Source organism: Larimichthys crocea, chromosome XIII (assembly GCF_000972845.2).
Source record: "Larimichthys crocea isolate SSNF chromosome XIII, L_crocea_2.0, whole genome shotgun sequence".
Lineage (NCBI taxonomy): Eukaryota > Metazoa > Chordata > Actinopteri > Sciaenidae > Larimichthys > Larimichthys crocea.
This window is the reverse complement of record NC_040023.1, coordinates 9,759,343-9,778,782: the sequence shown is the minus strand read 5'-3', so window position 1 is coordinate 9,778,782 and position 19,440 is coordinate 9,759,343. Positions and strand designations below refer to the sequence as shown.

Below are 19,440 nucleotides of genomic sequence, written 5' to 3'. Positions count from 1 at the left end.
TAGCATTGTGCATGCCACTCTTCATTCTGACTCCTAACACTGACACTAAACGCACCTGCTCGCCTCACTTAAAACTGGACTAGGCTCGGAGAATTAAACTGTGACTGACTGAGATCACTCATGATCATTGGCAAGACAGTGCTGTGCTGTCAGACACCTCATGACTCCCTCTTTAACTGCACGATAAACTGATCTAACACAGCGACACACTGCAGATTTTCTGATCCACGGCTCAGAGCTCGGATGTCCACATTTCTCCTTTGGCAGCTGTTAGTGGTTTTCAAGCAAAATGCTGGTTTAAAGTTTCACACATTGATAGTATGCATTAGAACAAACACAGAAATTCTCATTCACACACACACACATACAGACGCTTGTGATCTGGACACAACATGCTCAAAAGGTGAAGTGTTTTTTGGTTGTTGTTGTTTTTTTTTTGCATAGCTGGCCTCTGGTGCACTTAAACACTCTAAAACAAAGTCTATTTTTCAGTGAGTATCTTTTTTAGTCACCCTGTAAAAAACATTCAAAATGCACAAAGGAATCAAGTACGGAGGTGCAGCTGTCGAGAAATAAGAAATATCATCAAGGGACTTCTTGAAACCTGAAATTCTCACACACCGATGTACCACACTGCTTAGCCGGGAGAGGAACAATTTAATGAATGTGTGATTCTCATTGGTCGAGCGTACAGGTAAACATGGAGTAAACTGATGCAGAGTAAAAATAAATACTGAAATGTAATGTGTTGACTTTATGCAGCGGCATTATGTTGCCACTACATAAATGAAAAATAACATGAGACTATCTGGGAGCTACGGAGATGACAGTAAAATATGGAGGTGCATCTATTTCTACAGCTTCTACCTGACTGCTAGAATGATTCGGACACCACTAAGGCCTTGTTTTAACAATGTTAGCAGTTCAGCGGATGTTTTTTCTGATGATAGTGACGATGGTGATGATGGAGATGACAAAAACTAGGGTGGGGGGGTAGTTAATGACATGACTGCAGGCTTTGTGAGGGTGGAACACTCCATGCTGAGGCCCAATTCAGACGGTGTCATCCAGTGAATCTTCTGCAAGTGTTTACGACAAAGACTTTCACAATATTCTACTGCATGCAACTTTTCCTTACAGAGGAGTTCAAAGAAAAGGAGTAAAAATAAAAAACTTAATTTTTAGATCATCTGAATTCACGTCTGAAAAGGGTCTGTGATGTTTGTTAAACCAAACCAAGTCAATGAGTCGTCAATTGTGGTGATGTTTGTCAAATATGCACACTCTGTGAACACACAACATGCTGTACAGAACACACACACTTTTGCTGGCTCCGCACGTGAACTCACATTTAGCTCGCAAGCGTCTTTGAACAACTCAAAGCAACATTTTTCTAAAAGTACCTTCACTATTATTTTGTCAAGCTTGCAACAGGCGGAAAATACATCGATTGCCATAAATCTGCAGCAGCGCCTCTCCACCTCAGCACATCCCACCAACCCATCTACCTTTCTTTCCTCCTCTTTGGCCAGTTGATGCTCCAGCTGCTGCAGCTGCTGGGTGGAGCTGTCGCACAGCTGGCTGTAGGTGGCCGTCAGCTCGTCCAGCTGAGCCTCGACGTTGCCGCGCTCCTCCGGGGACAGTCTGGAGAGGACGCGGGGGAGAAGGGTTTATGTGTTTAACGTCTGAGTGAATCTCATGTGCATGTGTGCTGCTCTGTGCCAGTGTGGAGGACACAGTAAACTACTGTAAGTGTCCATGCATGGGATCTAAACTTACTTGCTGGCCTGTTTGGAAAGCAGGAAGACCTGTGTGCTCCTTATGGCTTCAGCCACCTCGTCCTTCTTGGCTGCGAGCTGTTCACTGATGGCCTTTAGAGAACACACATGCATGATGTGCTTAGTACAAAGGCAGCTTGTCTTGTTGAATAATGTGTACAGTGAACCCTCGTTTATCGCGGGGGATACGTTCCAAAAATAACCCGCAATAAACGAAATCCGCGAAGTGAGTTTTACAATTATTATACATGTTTTAAGGCCGTAAAACCCCTAACCACACACTTTTATACACCCTTTTACACACATTTTGTACAGTACTCCCTTAAACAGAACGCAGAACACATGTGCGGTTCTCCCTTAGCCAATCAGGACGCAGAACACAATGCGCGTTCATACTGTACAGTACGCTGTAAAAAAAAAAAAAAGCATGCAAAATGACACTGAAAAAAAATCCGCGAAACAGCGAGTCCACGAAAAGTGAACCGCGATATAGCGAGGGATCACTGTATAAGTAATCAGATTACTGTTCTACCTGTTGCGCAGCAAGTGAAGACTCAGCGTTGGGTCCCCCGGTCCGTCCCTGGAGGCCTTTGACCCAGCCCAGCAGATCTGACACCTGACCCACTCTGGCCTGCTTCTCCTCCTCCACCTCTTTCTGCACAAAAACATTTGAGATTAAAACAAGAACTCCTTTTTCTGCTCGACAGTGAACACAGATCCTTCCCGCTTTGCACCACAGTGATTTAATCCTGAGTCCCACCTCTTCTTCTTCTAGTCTTCTCAGTGCATCGCTGATGTATTTTACATGCTGGGTTGTCAAGGTGACCAAAGCCGTGTAGCGAGTGCGCAAGTCCATGAACTGTAGAGATACACGCAGGCACGAGACAAGATTAGACTCACACCAGCATATGAACTGAATCTTAATAATCAGAAACAGAGCGATCTCTATCAGAAGAGTCCGACACACTCGCTCTTCTTACCTCCTGAGTGATGGCGTCAGAAGAAGAGTGCATCCTCCGTCTCTTGACAGGTGACTTCTGTGTCGACTCTACAAACGCTCTGTAGGTCATCAGCTGCAGTTCATAATCCTGAAAAATAACAGCCACAGTAAAAAAACATCATAATACTTTGCATACTTTGAGTATTTTGCATGAATCATAGCATTTATTCCTTGACTGTTTCCAGAACAAAGCCGTGATCATTTGGACCATCGTGGTGAACAGAACAAACAGAAACAGTCTCTTACCTTCACTGAGGTGCAGTACTGTTTGGAGTGAGTCTGGCACTCGTCTAGTTTGGTCTGGTTTCGTTCGATCTCAACTACTAATGCCTGAAGAAAGATAAATTAATAACATGTATTATTTTAAGTCTGTCAGATTTTATTATTTTAACCGTCCGTTTCATCAGTGTTACTGACCGTCTGCTGGGCCAGCTGTTCAGACAGCGCTTTGCTGTCCGTCTGTCCGGGTTGTGTGTTCTCTTGTCTTTCTGTCGTTTCTTCGATCCACTTGATCAGAGCAGAGTGACCGTCTCTGTACTGCTGCAGGGCCGAGCCAAGAGCGTCCAGATCAGACCGTCTGTGATAAAACAGGACAAGACTTTCAGAACATTTAACACACAGCCTTAACTTCAGGATCCAGTATGTGATTGTTACAGTCAGTCAGTGCCAAAGCATGTCGTCACTTTTAACTTAAAAATTAATCCTCCTCCTCCTCCATCGTCTCCTCTCTAAATCTTTGCTCTCGTCTTCAGCCCGTCCTGCTCACCGTGTCTCCATCTGTCTCTTGATTCCGTTCCACCTCTCCACCATCTGATTGGCTTTCTCCTGGTAGCGTTCCAGCTCGGGGCTGCGGTCTGGGTGGAGCCTTCTGAGCTGAGAGCCCGCCTCTTTGGCTCGGCGTACCTCCGACTGCAGAGACTGAAAGATCTCGTCCTGGTCGGCGAGCTCGGCCTGCCACTTCTGGAAACAGAGAAGATGCAGGACAAAGTCAGAGTCAAACAGTTTGACAATATTTCTCTTTAGCTGGTTTATGTGGCGACGTGTCCTTTACCTCAAGCTGATCTCTGAGGTTTTGAATGGCTGTCGTGTCAGCAGGAACAATATCTTCTTCACTGAGTCTGCTCTCGTTCTTCCTGACCTGGCTCTCTGCGTCATCCAGGCTACGGATCAGGACGTCTACAGTTTTTAACCTGAGGTGGTGAAACGTAGAGACAGGTAAGTGAATCATTCAGGTGATGAATGTGCATGCCAGAGACGAGAAAAGGCTCACTAACTTTTCCAGGTAGACGGACGAGAGGTTGTGCAGTTTGTCTATCTTTTCCACAGCCTGATTGAGTTCGGAGCGGAGGGCGGGAACGCTGGACGATGTCGGCTTCTCCTCAAAGAAGGTGACGCAGCGACGAGACACGTCGCCCAAAGTGGAGCGCAGGGCGTCAAGCTCCGACTGCAGCTTCTACACAGAGAACGATGAGATGAGTGACGTCCTACTGACCAATCATGTTTTTACTAGTGATGAACAGACATTAACTCCACTAAACATGTTATTGCCTGTCACAGCCAGCAGATGGGGCTCAAACTGACCTCTTGCTCTGCAATCTGGACAGCTTTGTCGGCGCTGTCACCTGACTGCCGGCTGGAGGGCGGAGTCTCTATCCCCCTCATCAGTCTCTGCTCGGCGTCGTTTAGGCGCAGGGTGATGTTCTGCAGCTCCGACAGGTATGAACGAGAGACTGACTCATCCTTCTCCACTGGAGAGAGACGAGGAGAAAGAAAAACTCAATACTAACAAATAATCCTCATGTAACGTCTTATAATAACTCATTTTAACACTGAATCATACACAGCAGTGTGCAGTACTTGAGTAAATGTACTTAGTTACATTCCACTACTGTAATTTTTCAGTGTTTAAAGTGTGTTTGAATCGTCCTGTCTCACCAGTCTCCATGTTAAGCAGCAGGTCCTGGCAGTGCTGCTGGGCCTGCTGAACGTCCTTCTCCAGCTCTCGTCTTTCGCCCGGCGTGAACAGAGCGCTCTCTTTGCTGTCGGACAGGAAGTCGGCCAACTGGGACTCCAGGTGATCCAGGACCTGCTGCCGCTCCGCCGGAGACTGACAACGAACCTGACAGCCGAACGCACGGAGGGAGACGGTAAGTACGACAGAGCAGAAGAAGAAACAAAACAACGGAACAAAGAAAAAAAGAAAAAGGTTCCTCACCGTGTCCAGGTTCCATCCGGAGACGCTCCTGATGTCTTTGAGCAGGTAGTGCCAGGATACCACACTCTTCATGTTTATATGCAGCTGATGCCACAGAGACATGACCTTCTGGTACAACTGCTCTGCCCTGCAGGCACACACACGAAACATGAGTGTTAATATGAAACGATAGCTCAAAGAGTTAAAATTGACAAATTACAACTTTACAACCATCCACACCCTTGAAACACACTTTGCTCTCACAGCATTGCACATCATGTTTCCAGCGTGTGTCTCACCTGCTCGCTGTGTCGATGGCTTCCTGGTTTGGAGGCGGCACGGTGAAACACACAGAGGGGACCATGGCTTCGTTCCCCATCGGACTGATCACCTTCCACTTGGTTCTCTGAGAGTTATCCTCGAGCACACACTCCTCGCCTCGGCTTATCGTGATCTGAGAGGAGGCAGGACGGATGCCGAAACAGAAAAACAGAGAGGGACAGGTGGAGCACAAAAAGAGGAGAAAAGAGGGGATGGAGTAAAAAACAACAAACAAAAAAAAACAGGGAAGGTTATGTAAAGATGGAGAACAAGATGGAAAGTAAGAGAATTAATAGGAAGTCAGGGATTAATGATATGAGGTTAGAAGACGAGACGGGTGGAGCAGAGAAAGAGAGATGAGGAAGAGGAAGAAGGCAAAGGGAGGGAGGTGAGGTCAGGAGAGAGAACATGTAAACCAAAAGTTGATAGCAACAAACTCAGTAATGCAACACAAAATGCAAACGTTCATGAACTTCATGAAGTTAGCAGAAGCCCTAAGATAACGTGAGATTGGAGCCCAGGTGGACTGAAAGCTGCTTTGCACCTTTGAACTGAAGCTTTTATTGTGAAAGCAGCAAATATTCTCCAAACTCAAAGTGCCAGGTTATCGATGCCTGAGCCGGTTTTCACAAATTCACCTCGAGATGTGGCGATTTTAAGAAAACCAGCACAGGACACAGAGTTTGGGATTAGAAACTGAAATAAAAATAAGCTATAAGCCATGACTGTCGGGGAAGAGTTTTAGGGCTGCGCATAAAAAGGCCGTACTGCCTCGACCCCACCCACCACCCCCTCTCACCCCTTCCCTGCACACACACACATCAATACATCGATAATGCAAAGCTAGGCACATACAGTAAATACATGAAATGTAAAATCAGAGCTTAAAGCTGTGACTCTGTTGTTTTTGTCTGACTGACTGACTGAATGAGCCCCGGAGGCGTGGACTGTGTTAAGTTCAGTTCAGTTCAGTTCGAGCTCACCGATTGCCGCCTGCCCTTATCAACGATCAGGTGGGTTTAATCCTCACCGTGTTTTCTGCCTAATCACACCGTCTGTCTCTTGTCTTAATGTCAAAGAGAAGACTGCTTCTTTAAGACAGCTTTATTGTCTTTGACTTGTCCACATTTAAAGTAAAAAGTCTTGGCTATTTGTGACTTGCGTTTTTGTCACGACTACCCTCAGGGTACATTTGTCCTCTCCTGGACTTATTCAGGCTATCTAGTGTCATTATGACACAACAGGTTTCCATGTGGACATCCATTCATCCATTTTCTGTGACCTATCTGTCCCCTTTCTGATCAGGTATTAGAAAATACGAACATTTAACATGCTGTCTTTGACTTTCAAGGTAAAAATACTTCATATTTCTTCTGTTTAGTGGTCAAAACTGAAAGAAAGATTCATTTCTATTTCTATTCACAGTGTCCACCTGTTACATGACTGACAGTAACACCTGAAATCAGCTGATAAGAGAGGAGCAACCAGGGCAGTGCAGTGTGTGTGCAGTGTACGAGTCTGAGGTGAGAGAGGGAGAATATAGGCAGCTATACCTGAACGTTTGTCTTGCCAGCCCAGCCGACAGACGAGAGGAAGGGGAAGAGGATGAGGAAGAGGAGGAGGAGGGAGTGAGAAGGGTACATGGATGGAGAGAAAGAAAGGAGGAGACACAGGAAAGTGAAGGAGAGAAAGATTACTTTTGGTCACGTGCACGTTTGTCAGCACACACTGATTTTTATTTTCCAGCTCTGCGGCAGCTCGCATCTTTAAATCAGTGACCCGCCTTCCTTCTTCACCTGGATACAACACCTCACATGCAGCGTACGCTTCAATGAACAGAGGAATCTAACGACATGTTACAGTGAACTAAATATAGCAGCAGCACGTCCACCCTGCAGGAGTCAGATGTTTAATTGATCGGCTTTTAGATTCCCTGGGGACATCACAGCTGAGAGAGAGAGAGACTTTACATAAGTTATAAAAAAAAGTGGCACTGAGAGGAAAAGATATGCACGACCGTCGCCTATTTTGGGGCTTTTACAAAGATCCAGTCACAGAGCTTCCTGAGGAGAACAAAGGCAGAGATCATACATGTCACTGAGAAATTCTGGAGCACGATCATTGTGCTTCTTCAGTTTCCAAATTGAGCGTCGCTATTTATGTTTGCCAGCGCGAATGAAGCGAAAACATTGGGAGCGGTTTCCACTGCTGCTCTCTATTCATCAACAGGACCACCTAGCCTGAGAAAAGAGTTTGTGTCGACGTTCTCGTCAACCTGAAGACAAAATAAAACGTCCAGGAAGCCGCTGAAATAGAACAGCCACAAAAAGTGGCTGCCGAGGGAGTTTGGTGAGGAAGTGCAGAGTGGAGAGGAGGCGGCCGGGGGGTGAGGATTAAAACAATAGAGTGGTGAGCTGGGACTACGTGTACGCACATTTTATCACAACCTCGTCCTGGTAGTCTAAAGGATCCTTATGTGAAGCTTCGTTAACACATTAAAGCTCTTTGTGAGAGAGAGAGAAGGAAACATGCACACCAGCGTGGTAGAATGATACACAGTGCTTCTCATACCTCTATCTGTCTGTAGTCACAGATGGCTTTGATGGGTGTTGTAGTACCCAGCGTGCTCTCCGCGCTGCGAGGGCGAAGCTGCACCACCGTCTTGGCCCGGCCCACCAGGCTCGCCACCGTACTCCGGTACTCGATCAGCTGCTCCTTCTCCTCCTGCAGGACAGAGACATTAAACATCAGTCATGTAGTCACACAGTCACAGAGGTGAATCCTACAGCTGTCGAGACATTTCACTAAAAATGGCAAATCTCAGGCTCATGGTGGCACGAAAGGAAAAGTCATTCAGCTTCATCCTCTGGGGACCATGAATGTCTGAAGACATTTCATAAAAAACAAAGAGCTGGACTCATATACTAGACTTGAACAGAGTATAGTTCAGATCCTACAAATGAGAATTAACCAATAAACATTTATAGGTACGCTCTTCACCCCGACAGGTGGAATTACATTTCATTTCTGTCTCGACCAGCAGAGAGAGTCATTAATGTTTCATTACAGAGAGACACAAACAGAGCGCGGTCCGGAAAGAAAGAGATGGATGTCAGGGAGAGGCTTCATACATTACACCCCTGAAATGAATTTCACAATGAGGCGGCGCTTGCTGCAGTCAGCAGGAACAAAACAAGTCGAGGGACAAGCTGATTTATACGGAGAGAAATTAAATCGAGCGTGCATGAAAATTATAAACTGATCAACGCGAGATCAACGACCATCGCGCTGATGTTTGGCCAATTAAACGCTGAGTCACTTTAGGTGCGATGACGTTATTTGGGGGGGTTTTAGCGACCTTTAACGAGAGCATGCTCATTAAATCAAACTGTATCTGTCGGTAAACAAACAGACAATGAAGTCAAAAGAGAGGAGAGGTCCTAAACCCTCATCTATGACTGACAGGATGAAAAGGCTGTTTTAATATCCTCAGTCACAAAAGGCTTCCTCCTCGCAGCGAGAGATGGAGCACGGCCAAGTGGAAACTTCATTAACAGGAAACTGATTAACACACACACACATAGATGTAAGGTAGCATGTGAATATAGCCACACACTGTATGTAACAATGCTGACTGAGAAAGGAGCAGCTGTTTGTGGCACACCTCTTTATTGAGAGGATATGCTCGCCGCTCCCGTCCTGTGGAGCGGTGCCCACACTAACTCCGCCATCTGTTTGAAGTCAGAGGTGTGTGTGTGTGTGTGGTAAGCGTGAAGATGGCAGTCTCACAAATGTGCCACGGGGGGGATGACTCAGCGAAGCTACTTTCTAACAGATTATTTCACCCTGTCATGCGCCGCGCTGCAGCTGCCCGAGGCCGTGCACAGCGATCAGGAGCATGCTGGTATGCCGACGCTCGAGCTGCTGCAGGGCTCTGTTGCTCCTGTGCTACAAAACACTTAGAATAAGGTCATATCACTCCTGTTACAGCCTCTGCTGACAGATTGTTTGTGCTCACAAGGTGGCAGCATGGCTTTTAAAGCTGGAGTAAGCTTGTCTATTGAGGGTTATGGTAACAGTATCCAAAACACAGAGTAAACTCTGCAAACGAGACGCATTTATTTTGAAAGGAAAGGCCTTTCCTGTATTGATTGTACTAAAATAAAAGCCTTTGCTCGAGGGGGTGAGTGCCTTCAGTTTATTTTATCATAAAATGCTGAAACATGAAGTTTGTGTCTCGAGGTAGTTGAGATAAAAACTGAGTAGATACCATCGAGTCCTGCAGCAGGTCTTCGAGTTTGCTCAGCCTGCTGTTCTTGTCACACGTGTATTGTCTCTTGATGGTTTCCTGGAGCTGTCGCAGGTACGACTCACAGTCCCGAGCGTCACTCGTAAACTGGCAGAAGAAACAAAAACATCTGATCAACACAGGACAGTGAACATAACTTATATTTTTAACATGGAAGATGTTCTGACTGTCAGTAATCATTCCTAAACTCAACATGCAATGGCACGATGTGTTTGCAGCCAAGTAAGATACATATTCTTTTTAATTATTATAGAAACACACTTTAAAAGACTTCATATTATGCAACTGTCGACATAAAACAACAAGAAATACTGTGACCTGCGTATCCTGCAGATTCATTGATGTTTCTGACTAGAATATTTGCTTCACCTGGAAGTACGCCGTGTTATCTTTGAGATGCTGCTCCACACACACACACAGCTGTTTCACCCACTGCCACTGAGTCTGCAGTGCCGCACTGTAAGCCTGATAAGATGGAGACAGAAGGACAAGTATTATAATACAGTAAAAACTTCCAGAGGTAGCTGCATTAACAGAGATGTTAATCATCGTTTTCTGGTCTGTGTTCTTCGTTTTCATTGACCTTCTGTAAACCGTTTAAAAGGTTTGACACAAACATTTGGTGAACCCGAATGTTCCCACAGATGAGTCACATCTGTAAAGGTCACTCAGTCTGACTGAATAAAATCGGAGATTCACCTCGACCGTCTGTTTGGCTGGATGGTTCTCCTGACACAGACGATTGGCCGTTTCCTGCAGTGAATGCATCACTTCTTGTTTTTCATCCAGCTCTAACCTCATTTCCTGTAAACACGGGGAGAAGAAGGATGGTGGATTATTATAGCAGAGACTTGATGTAAAAATACAGGTCTCTGTGCGTGTAAACAATCATTTTATTTTGAGCATGGAGATAATTGGCACAACAACGTCTTTTATTTCTGCAGGATTCCAGAGGTTTGCGGTCTAAAGCATCAGTGTCTCTGTTCACTTCCTCCTCTTACACTGTGTAATTCTCTCTTGGCGTTCATGTTGGGGTTGTTGTCGCTCCAGTCGAAGGCGATCTCCTCCTCCTCCCTCTCGTTGAGCCAGATCAGCTCCTCGGTGCAGTGCGACACAAAGGCGTGCAGGCTCTCCAAGCTCCGCAGGCGCCATGACGAATGTTCCTATGGCAACCACACAAACAAACATCATCATGCTGATCAGCAGTGCAGAGAGAGAAATAAAAAATTAAAAAAACAGCCTCTATGCTTTGTTGAAGGTGCATTTACAGGGATTTCTGAGGACAGTCTTAATCAGAACAAGGCGGTGCGAGTACAAAAACTTTCTGCTGAGACCATCAGAGCAAAAAACTATCAGCAAAGACGGCAAAAAAAGAATTACGGGCATTTACTGAACCTTTTTTATAGGAGATTTTTTGACAACACATCAATCTTTCAAGAGGCATTGCTCTCTAACACGGCTTTCCTTTAAACTGTCAAAGACGGCATGCAAGTGACTTCAAATTTCAGAACTGTTTCACATTGCTTGTAGTTGTGTTGTGTTTTTGTGGTACATGTAGAAGTACAGAAGTTATACACTATATTACAGCATTACAGTACCGGTCCGTGGGTCATTTGCTACTGGGCGAACAGAAAGAAATATATTTGATTGATTATCAAAGACTAGAAGGTGTTTTATTTTGAAAAATGAATGGATACATCTGTTTTCATCCCCCCACACCTGGGGGCCGGTCTGTAAAACATAATGTCATGAAACTGGTTCATGGCACCAAAAAAAAGGTATTATATTTCTAATGTTCCTCTGAAAAATTTATCATTTGCTCTGTTAGATGTCGTGCATTCACACCAGACTGTCAGAGAACTGAGAGGAAATGTCCTTGAAGGCTTCAAGACAAGTAAAATTCAGAAATGAATAACACATGAAAAACATTTATTAAGAGACGAGAACAGAAGCGAGAGGACAAAGAAATAAAGAGAGAGAACGCAGGAGGAGCAGATGCAGATTCATGTGTCGTTAGCATGAGAGTCCCGTCATGGTGTAATGGGATTAACTGAGGAACGGGGTGAACGGAGGAACAAAGAAGTGTGCACACACACACACACACACACACACAAAAACACACTTCTTTATCTGACACTGACCAGAAGTTTGCAGTATTGGTGCTCCAGCTTGGCCAGTGTTTCAGAGTAATTGCTCTTGAAGTTGGGAGAAACTTTAGCCTGAGGAGGGAGACGATAAAGCTTCATTAGAAACAACAAATCTCAGCAGAAAGACGTCCCTGTATGTGTGTGTGTGTGTTTGTGTGTGTGTGTGTGTGTGTACCTCATAGCTGCGTGCTTCCTGTAGGCTGCTCATTAGCTCTTCGACTGCAGTGTGTATGGTGTTGTGCTCTTGAAGGTTGTTTTCTACGGAGGGAAGGTCTGCTCCCCATTCAGCACGCTCCAAAAGATCCTGAAACAGAAATCGACACGACTCTCAACAAATAGAATATTTTAAAATGTATCAGAATAAACATAATTCATGTTTTTGATGACAACTCACACAGCTCTCAGTTGTATCTGAATGTGTTGAATGCCTTTTAAATGTAGATTTGATTGTGTTATGGTAATTTTAATGCTATTTAATCCCCTGCTGTTTAATTATTTATGAAATTGTGGATGAATTAATCAGAGTTTTCACAAGGTTTTACCATAATTTACAGTATTTTGTGCAGAGGATACGATCCACCTCATGAAATACTAATATAAATGCTTAAGGCCTGGAATTAGGTGTGGATTTGAGTTATGAACAGAAGAGACAATTGAGAGTTTCTTTCAAAAATTAATCACAAATTCAAACAAATAATCAGCATCATCGCTTAAAGTCCTTAAATTTCAGCGTTGTGGATCCTGACCTGCGTCTCCTCCACCCATCCGAGCAGCTCGTAGATAAACCTCAGGCTTCCTTCGTCCTCTGATGAGGACATGGCCACCAGCTGGGAGCGAGCCATCGGTCGCCTCAGGAGCGCGGCGCCGACTGCTCCTACGGCGCCCACAGCTCCCAGCAGTGTCTGCCCCAGTGTCAGGCCACTGTCTGTGCCTCTGTGGCTGGTGTGCTCTGGCCCCGTGCTGCCCAAGGCCTGGGAGAAGTGGCCTTTCCTGTAAACGCTGGAGCACTGCAGTCTGAGGGAGACCAGCTCCTCTTGAAGGCAGGACACTCTGGGGAGGTGACACAGAAATATTTAGTTAGTGGTGGTGGAGGGGAGATGGTTACGGAGGTAGGTAGTACTCAGATATCTAAAAGACAGATATCAGATATCAGACAGATATCTGTGGGGTGCCTCAGGGCTCAGTGCTAGGTCCAATTCTGTTCTCCATTTATATGCTCCCTCTACGTCACAATATTCGCAAACATAATATCAATTTTCATTTTTACGCAGACGATACCAAACTCAGTCGAAGAAGCTGTGAGTTATTTAGCTGATCTTTCAGTGTCCTGTGTCTCTCCTCGTTTGTTCATCAGTCCAGACGTTTACACAAAGGTGACAGAGCTTTAGCAGTTTGGGCTCCAAGACAGTGGACTGACCTGCCTCAGAAGATCGGGGCTGCAAACTCTGTTTAAAAACGCACTTCTATTCTCTTTCAAGCAGCGAGTCTCCCTTCTTTAAAGCCAGCGATGCATCTAATCGACTGCCTTAAATTGTTAAATTATAGGAGAATTCATGGAAGAGTGGAGCTAAAAAGGTCAATTTTACTTTGAAAGGTTTGTTTCCTGTTGGAGTTTTCAAAATATCTGTTTCATTAAGTTTCATAACGGCAGTCTAAAACTGATGGAGCTGCATGCTGATGAGTTTCTGTTCACCGTTTTTTCACATTTGATTTATATCAGAGCACTGTCACGCTCTTGATAAACAGCTGAAGACAGAGCACATTAACCGCTGCAGATAATTACACTATTTAATGGCAAACAATGCAACTTGTTGACCCACGATGAAGTATAATGATCTGTTTGTAATTGTCTGTTTGATACTAATTATTTACACGAGCACCACTTTGACAGAGTTGAACCTTTCAGTCGGTCACCTCGACTCCACGCTCACCTGAACGCCAGCTGCTCCACCTGGTAGTACTTCTCATCTCGGAGGACTTTGAGCTCCTGGTTGAGCTGTCTGATGAGAGACTCGCAGTCCTGCAGGTAGCAGGCCAGCTCTCTCTCGCACTGCACTGCCTCGCCACTCTCCACTCGAGACATGTCCTGGAAACGAGACGAGAGGAGGCACAGTTTGATGAGGTTTGATGAGGTTTTCATAAGACAGCTTATGTGCAGCTCTGCAGTTTAGTGTTCCCCAGCCACAGATTCAGTAAACAACACAGTGAAACTAAAGGAGGTCTTATGAGAAAAGCAACCAGCCAGATTACTTTGGGAAATATAAAATAAAACAGATGAGGGTTACGGTAACTATAAAAACCTGTTGAACATCAAGGATTTTGACATGATTCTCATTTATAGGACAGATTTTCGTCCCAGAAAAGTGACAGAATTGGACCATTTACAGTCCTTAAAGTTAGTTTGTGTCCGACCTGAGAGAGAAAGGAAAGTGGGGAAATATTTATTGTCCCAGAAGGACGCTCGCTTTTACAGCCTGTACACATTAACACATTGTAAATTACAGCACCAAATTACCCAATATAAACCCCAGGACCCTGCAAGACTGTGTGTTTCTGTGTGTGTGTGAAAATTAAAAGAAGGTTGATAGTACTCACCGCCTGGAGTGTGTTCCTAGCAAGGGTGAGTTTCTCTTCACAGTCCAGAGCCATGTTCTGGATCTTATTGGCTCTCTGAAGCAGCAGTTCCAGCCTGAAAACACACACACACACACACACACACACACACACACACACACAGAGGTCAAAAGGTGAAAATCTCACCTGATGAGGAATTGAACAGTTGCATCAGCACTTTGTGAGTGTGTGTCAGTGTGTGTGTACCTCTCCACAGCTGGCCGTAGAGCCTTCTCCCTCTCCAGCATCTCCAGGATGAGTTTGCCCCAATCCTCCTCGAGGTCATTGGGATGGAGGCCCTGAGGAAGCTTAATACGACCGAACTCTATCCACACCTGAACACACACACAGTGAGTTTAACATCCCATCATGCTTCAGTGCTTCTGCACACACACCGTAAAACACACTCCATTACATCAGAGTTATAAATATGAGCGATCATAAGTCACAAACACTCTGCTAACATCAGCTGAGGCAGAACAAAAAGATGAACCTTCGTCAGCCATCATGTGTTTGTGTTGGATCAAACAATCTGCTGCATTGATAGCGCTGAAACAGAGACGCGAATGTGCGACTAACCTCGCACAGAACTACCTCTCACTGACATGCTGCTAATCGCCCCCTAGCTGGACCCCATGATGCCCAACGAGCTCCGGCACGTGGTGCCAAACGTTGGTACACTTCCTCTTCTTTCACTCTCACCTCCAGCAGTTTGTAGAGATGTTCAATGTGACCTTTCTCGTTCTCCTTCGCGGGGATCTCCGTCTCTTTGAAATGGACGTACTCGTTGTAAAGTGCCTGAAGGAGGAAGAAGAAAAAGAAGAAGAAGTTACGAATGAGAGCTGCGAGGTTGTGTTTAAGGTCGTGAGGTAAAAGCTTCGTGGTCACGGCGTCTCTTGCTGCGTGGTCATTAGCCAGTTTGTCAACTATCATCTCAACCTCCATATCGACTCTTCATTCTAACGGCATTGTTCTCTTCACGCCTCTCGTCTGCAGATTAATTCCTTTGAATTTTTCACTCCTTCCTCGCTCACCAAACACCTCTGTCTGCTGCCGCTGTCACTCCCTCCCTTCACTCTGTCCCTTTATTTGTTCTGTCAAGGTTTTACAGAAATTGCTTGTCAGCTTTCTTTCTTTCTTTCTTTCTTTCTTTCTTTCTGGCTGCATGTTGGCATCTGAAGAAGGTAAAGCTGTGAAAATATGCAGGGATTTCATACCCACCATGTGGAAATGCATCTACAAATATGTATTCATGTTGCAGGTGATTTGGATTACAACACCCAGTGGAATAAACCTGCATCTGTACATAACAAGCTCCCCTCAGGTTTTCTCTTATTCACCACCTAACAGAGAACAAGAAACTGCATGCATGTGATGGAAGAAGGTCTTTGTGGAGCTCACCTTCAGTTCCACAGGGTTTTGTGGGAAGTTCTTGTTGGCCATGAGGGCCGTATGCTGGCGGCTCCACTGGAGCAGAGAGGAGAACCTGGACTGGTACTCTGACCAGCGCTGGTCCACCTCCTGATGATGGAGACAAGAGATGAGACAGGTCAGTGTACAAGTGTAATGACTGCAAAGAAATGTAACAGTGATGTAAATGGGTGGAGCAGAATTTGACGTACGTTTGCAGAGATGCCCTCTCCACCCTCGGGGATTTTGGGGAAGGCATCATAGATGGAGGAAACGTAGGTGATAACAGACTTTTCATCTGGAGATGGAACATCGACGTCTGAAGGGAAACACAGACGGAAAATTAGAGACAGAAGACACTCTGTGTGCTACAAATACAATTAAAGGAGCAACAGTTCCACAGAATCAGACCGTTAAATACGACAATCGCTTGCTGTGAAAATGTTAAATGTACACACGAGACAACAACTCAACACTCAAACCACCAGAGACCAAATCATCCTGTTATTTGTGTGAGCCAGCTGTTCACTTCATGCTCGAGTGGAAATATCAGTCACCAGTGTCCCACACTTCAAGACGTCAGACATACTGTCACTTTCACTGAAATATCTGGCCTGTGAGTATTTACAGATATGCAGAAAGATATAAACAACAAGTCATTAAGGATGTTAACATGACAGTATTTACAGTCAGTCATTAGAGCTGGCTCCCATCCAAGATACAGAAACAAAGAAAACAAAAAAACCTACACGAGCAGCATAAACAAAATGTAGCTTTGTAGTTTTATTAAGACTTTCTGGACACGAGCCGACCAGGTCGAGTCCGGTTGCTAAAACGCGAAGTGTTATATAACAGCCTGAAAAGCATGCGGCGGGGAGTCAGCGGGTCGTTTCATTGAGTCTCACCCTCAGCGTCCAGCAGTCTGGTCACCCCTAGCGACTCGGCGATCTCAAAGGCCTGCTCGAGGTTCTCCCGGTTACTCTGCTGCGACACCACCTCCATGTCGATCAGGTCTGGCCTGGAAATCACACCCAGAGGGGACGCGTTAGTGTCTGAGAGTTTAAATGCTTATTGACCAGAAAGACTTGAATCTTTAATGTGGTGGCTGGTCGTTGCTCGTCCTCTGTACCTGTATCTGTGCAGCAGAGCGTTGAACATGCGTCCGTCGCTCCAGGAGGAGGTGAAGTTGACACAGCGGAGGCCGGGGTAGCCTTCTGTCGCCTGCTGGCTCCATAATAACAACTTCTCTTTGGCAGTGAGGTCGCCCGACTCGCCGCTCACATAGATCTCTGAAATCTGGAGGGAACAAGAGAGCGAGACGGGGTTAATGGTTGGACACCGTGGGGACGTGATCGGAAACACAAAGCGGTGTGAAAGAATCAGTGGTGCAGAGATCTTTCTGTGTTTATTACGATCCATCTTCACACCAGTCTCAATATACAGGAGATTAAATGAGCTTTACTCTCACATCATGGGACAGTGAGTCGGCAAAAAACACAAACGGCTTCAGACACACCAGAGAGGTTTTAGTCACTCTGATTCAAGCTGTCGCCTCCCTCCGAACCTCTCATTCATCTTCCTGATAATCAATAACACTCAGAGAGTGTGTGTGTGTGTGTGTGAGAGAACGAGCACCTAAATGAGTTTCATGTATTTCTGTATTAATGTGACAGTTTTTTTCCAATTTCCTCGCTCCATCATCTCTGCTCCAGCCTGCTCATTAGCTTGTGCCCCCTCCTCCACCCATCCTAACATTGCGCCTCCTCTCCCTCGTCTCTTTCTGTCTGGTGTCTCCCCCTCTCTCCCTCTCTCTCTCTCCCTCCCTCCCCTCGATCTGTCTCTTCAGTTTTTCGTGTTCTTTCATCTCCTCTGCCTCAGATGTTGATCAATCTGCTCCTCAGTCAGTCCTCCACAGATCATTCCCTGCTTTGTTATTCACTGATGCTGCATCGAACACTGAGTTAAGGTCAGATATACAGGATCTGTATGTGAGGATCCGCATGCTGCATACAGAGAGGACCATAAAGTACATGTTTAGGCTTCAAGTGACGCTTCCATGGAGACCGACAGCTACTTTATCTGTGTGTTCTGCCCACTGAGCAGTGACCACTTCAGCCATCTTCCCTCCCTTCCTCTCAGTTTGCTCACTTTAGGTCCAACTGTCCACAGTGACAAAAGCAGAGTGATGTACACGCACTAACTGTCAGCGTTCGACTGCTGTTACTGTCATCTGTATTCTTCTGCCACAAACACTCCTCCCCTCTCTCTCTCACACACTGTCTTTCTGTCTCTGTCTCTCTCTCTCTCTCCCGGCTGCAAATACAGAGCAATAAGAAAGTCCGGTGTGCGCCAAGAGACTGCAGCAACAGCCAAAAAAGACACGGAGGGGTGGAGGGAGGAGATGGAGGAGCAAGGCGAGGAGAGGGGACGTGCAACAGCAGACATACATGCATGGAATCAACAGATTCACATTAAGTATGACTTCTTAAATAATCTACGTATGCATGCAGAAATGTGTCAAAAACCCCCAGACACACACACCTAAACATAAAACACCATCATCCGTACATCCATCCACCAAAACGTTAGCAGTCAGAGCTGTGTATTGTTGAGTAAACTGCACATATCATAACTAATAAATGGATATAATGGAGTGTTTTCCTGCAGAGCTCCGTCTCTCTGTATGCATCCACTACCTCCTTTGCAGAGGAATACAGAGCATCAGATCCTCCATCTGAATATTGATACAGCACTCTGCACACAGAGCCTACACACCCACTGCAACAGCGTCTCATCCTCCTCATTGTTGTTCCTCATAATAGGAATACATATATGGAGGAGATGTCTTGGAGTTGCTGTGCTTTGATAAAATATTCAGAAGTTCAGGTTCTGGCTGTATCACTGCCACCTTCAAAAGGATGGAGCTCTGGCCAGCATCGCTGATCTGTGGCCTAAAGCCAGCCAACGTTGATTCCCATGATCAAGAATGAACCTGTGCGTGTTTCTAAATGTAGACGCTGCTCTGACACTGAGAAACTGTCAACTCGCCGCACACTGTCTCATTGTAAACACGTCTGACTGGCTGACAACCTGTGCAGTCATTACAGCATGTCAACGTGACATCAGCTGCTTCGCTACATTAGCCCACAGGGTAGCAAACAGACAGAGTAACGCAACTCTACCTGCTGAGATTGTTTAAATAGAAGTAAATGTCTTTACAGACAGAGTTAGTGTGTCTGTAGCACGGTCTATCAAGATTCAGAGTCTTGTTTACTTTGTTGTTCAGATATTTTTCTGATTGAAATTAACGTTTTTGATATTTTATCAAGAGATATTAAAAGTTCAATGCGACCTGCAGCTGCTGTTAGCTCACGTTAGCTCAGTTTGTTAGCCAGGCCGCCAGACTGTGAGGTCAAGGCACCGGGGGAAGTGTTACCAAAGGCAGTTTGGTGGAATATTAGATGGGATCAGCAGTTTTGTTCACAACACAACTGATGTCTTCCAGGTGTCTGGTATATATGTCACCAGGTATAGTTTGCAGGTTGTATTGACTACATACACAGAAACAGGTTGCAGTGCTGGTCACGTGACGTGCCGGAGTTCACGTGCCTCTCCCAACACATATATTCATGTGTCATGTGAGTGACACTGCAAACAGCAGTGCTCGG

General features: G+C 45.5%; 1 protein-coding gene across 28 annotated transcripts in view; it reads right to left on the bottom strand.

Moving 5' to 3' along the window:
* macf1a (microtubule actin crosslinking factor 1a) overlaps window positions 1-19,440 on the bottom strand; it is a 192,973-nt gene that overhangs the window by 72,483 nt on the left and 101,050 nt on the right. For 19 of the 28 annotated variants that reach the window (XM_027286533.1, XM_027286536.1, XM_027286538.1 and 16 more), the window contains 31 exons: window positions 16,902-17,068; window positions 16,678-16,790; window positions 15,985-16,091; window positions 15,764-15,883; window positions 15,065-15,160; window positions 14,570-14,697; window positions 14,345-14,438; window positions 13,681-13,835; window positions 12,496-12,799; window positions 11,925-12,053; window positions 11,744-11,821; window positions 10,604-10,765; window positions 10,302-10,406; window positions 9,972-10,067; window positions 9,564-9,689; window positions 7,865-8,017; window positions 6,847-6,858; window positions 5,272-5,426; window positions 4,994-5,120; window positions 4,714-4,897; window positions 4,360-4,526; window positions 4,053-4,231; window positions 3,830-3,968; window positions 3,545-3,738; window positions 3,196-3,355; window positions 3,025-3,108; window positions 2,759-2,866; window positions 2,539-2,637; window positions 2,311-2,433; window positions 1,780-1,871; window positions 1,509-1,644 (listed from right to left, as the gene is read on the bottom strand). In XM_027286533.1, the coding sequence (XP_027142334.1) occupies window positions 1,509-1,644; window positions 1,780-1,871; window positions 2,311-2,433; window positions 2,539-2,637; window positions 2,759-2,866; window positions 3,025-3,108; window positions 3,196-3,355; window positions 3,545-3,738; window positions 3,830-3,968; window positions 4,053-4,231; window positions 4,360-4,526; window positions 4,714-4,897; window positions 4,994-5,120; window positions 5,272-5,426; window positions 6,847-6,858; window positions 7,865-8,017; window positions 9,564-9,689; window positions 9,972-10,067; window positions 10,302-10,406; window positions 10,604-10,765; window positions 11,744-11,821; window positions 11,925-12,053; window positions 12,496-12,799; window positions 13,681-13,835; window positions 14,345-14,438; window positions 14,570-14,697; window positions 15,065-15,160; window positions 15,764-15,883; window positions 15,985-16,091; window positions 16,678-16,790; window positions 16,902-17,068 (4,092 nt within the window). The remainder of the gene's footprint in view (window positions 1-1,508; window positions 1,645-1,779; window positions 1,872-2,310; window positions 2,434-2,538; window positions 2,638-2,758; window positions 2,867-3,024; window positions 3,109-3,195; window positions 3,356-3,544; window positions 3,739-3,829; window positions 3,969-4,052; window positions 4,232-4,359; window positions 4,527-4,713; window positions 4,898-4,993; window positions 5,121-5,271; window positions 5,427-6,846; window positions 6,859-7,864; window positions 8,018-9,563; window positions 9,690-9,971; window positions 10,068-10,301; window positions 10,407-10,603; window positions 10,766-11,743; window positions 11,822-11,924; window positions 12,054-12,495; window positions 12,800-13,680; window positions 13,836-14,344; window positions 14,439-14,569; window positions 14,698-15,064; window positions 15,161-15,763; window positions 15,884-15,984; window positions 16,092-16,677; window positions 16,791-16,901; window positions 17,069-19,440) is intronic. The other 9 variants (XM_027286544.1, XM_027286540.1, XM_027286545.1 and 6 more) reach the window with 1 other exon arrangement.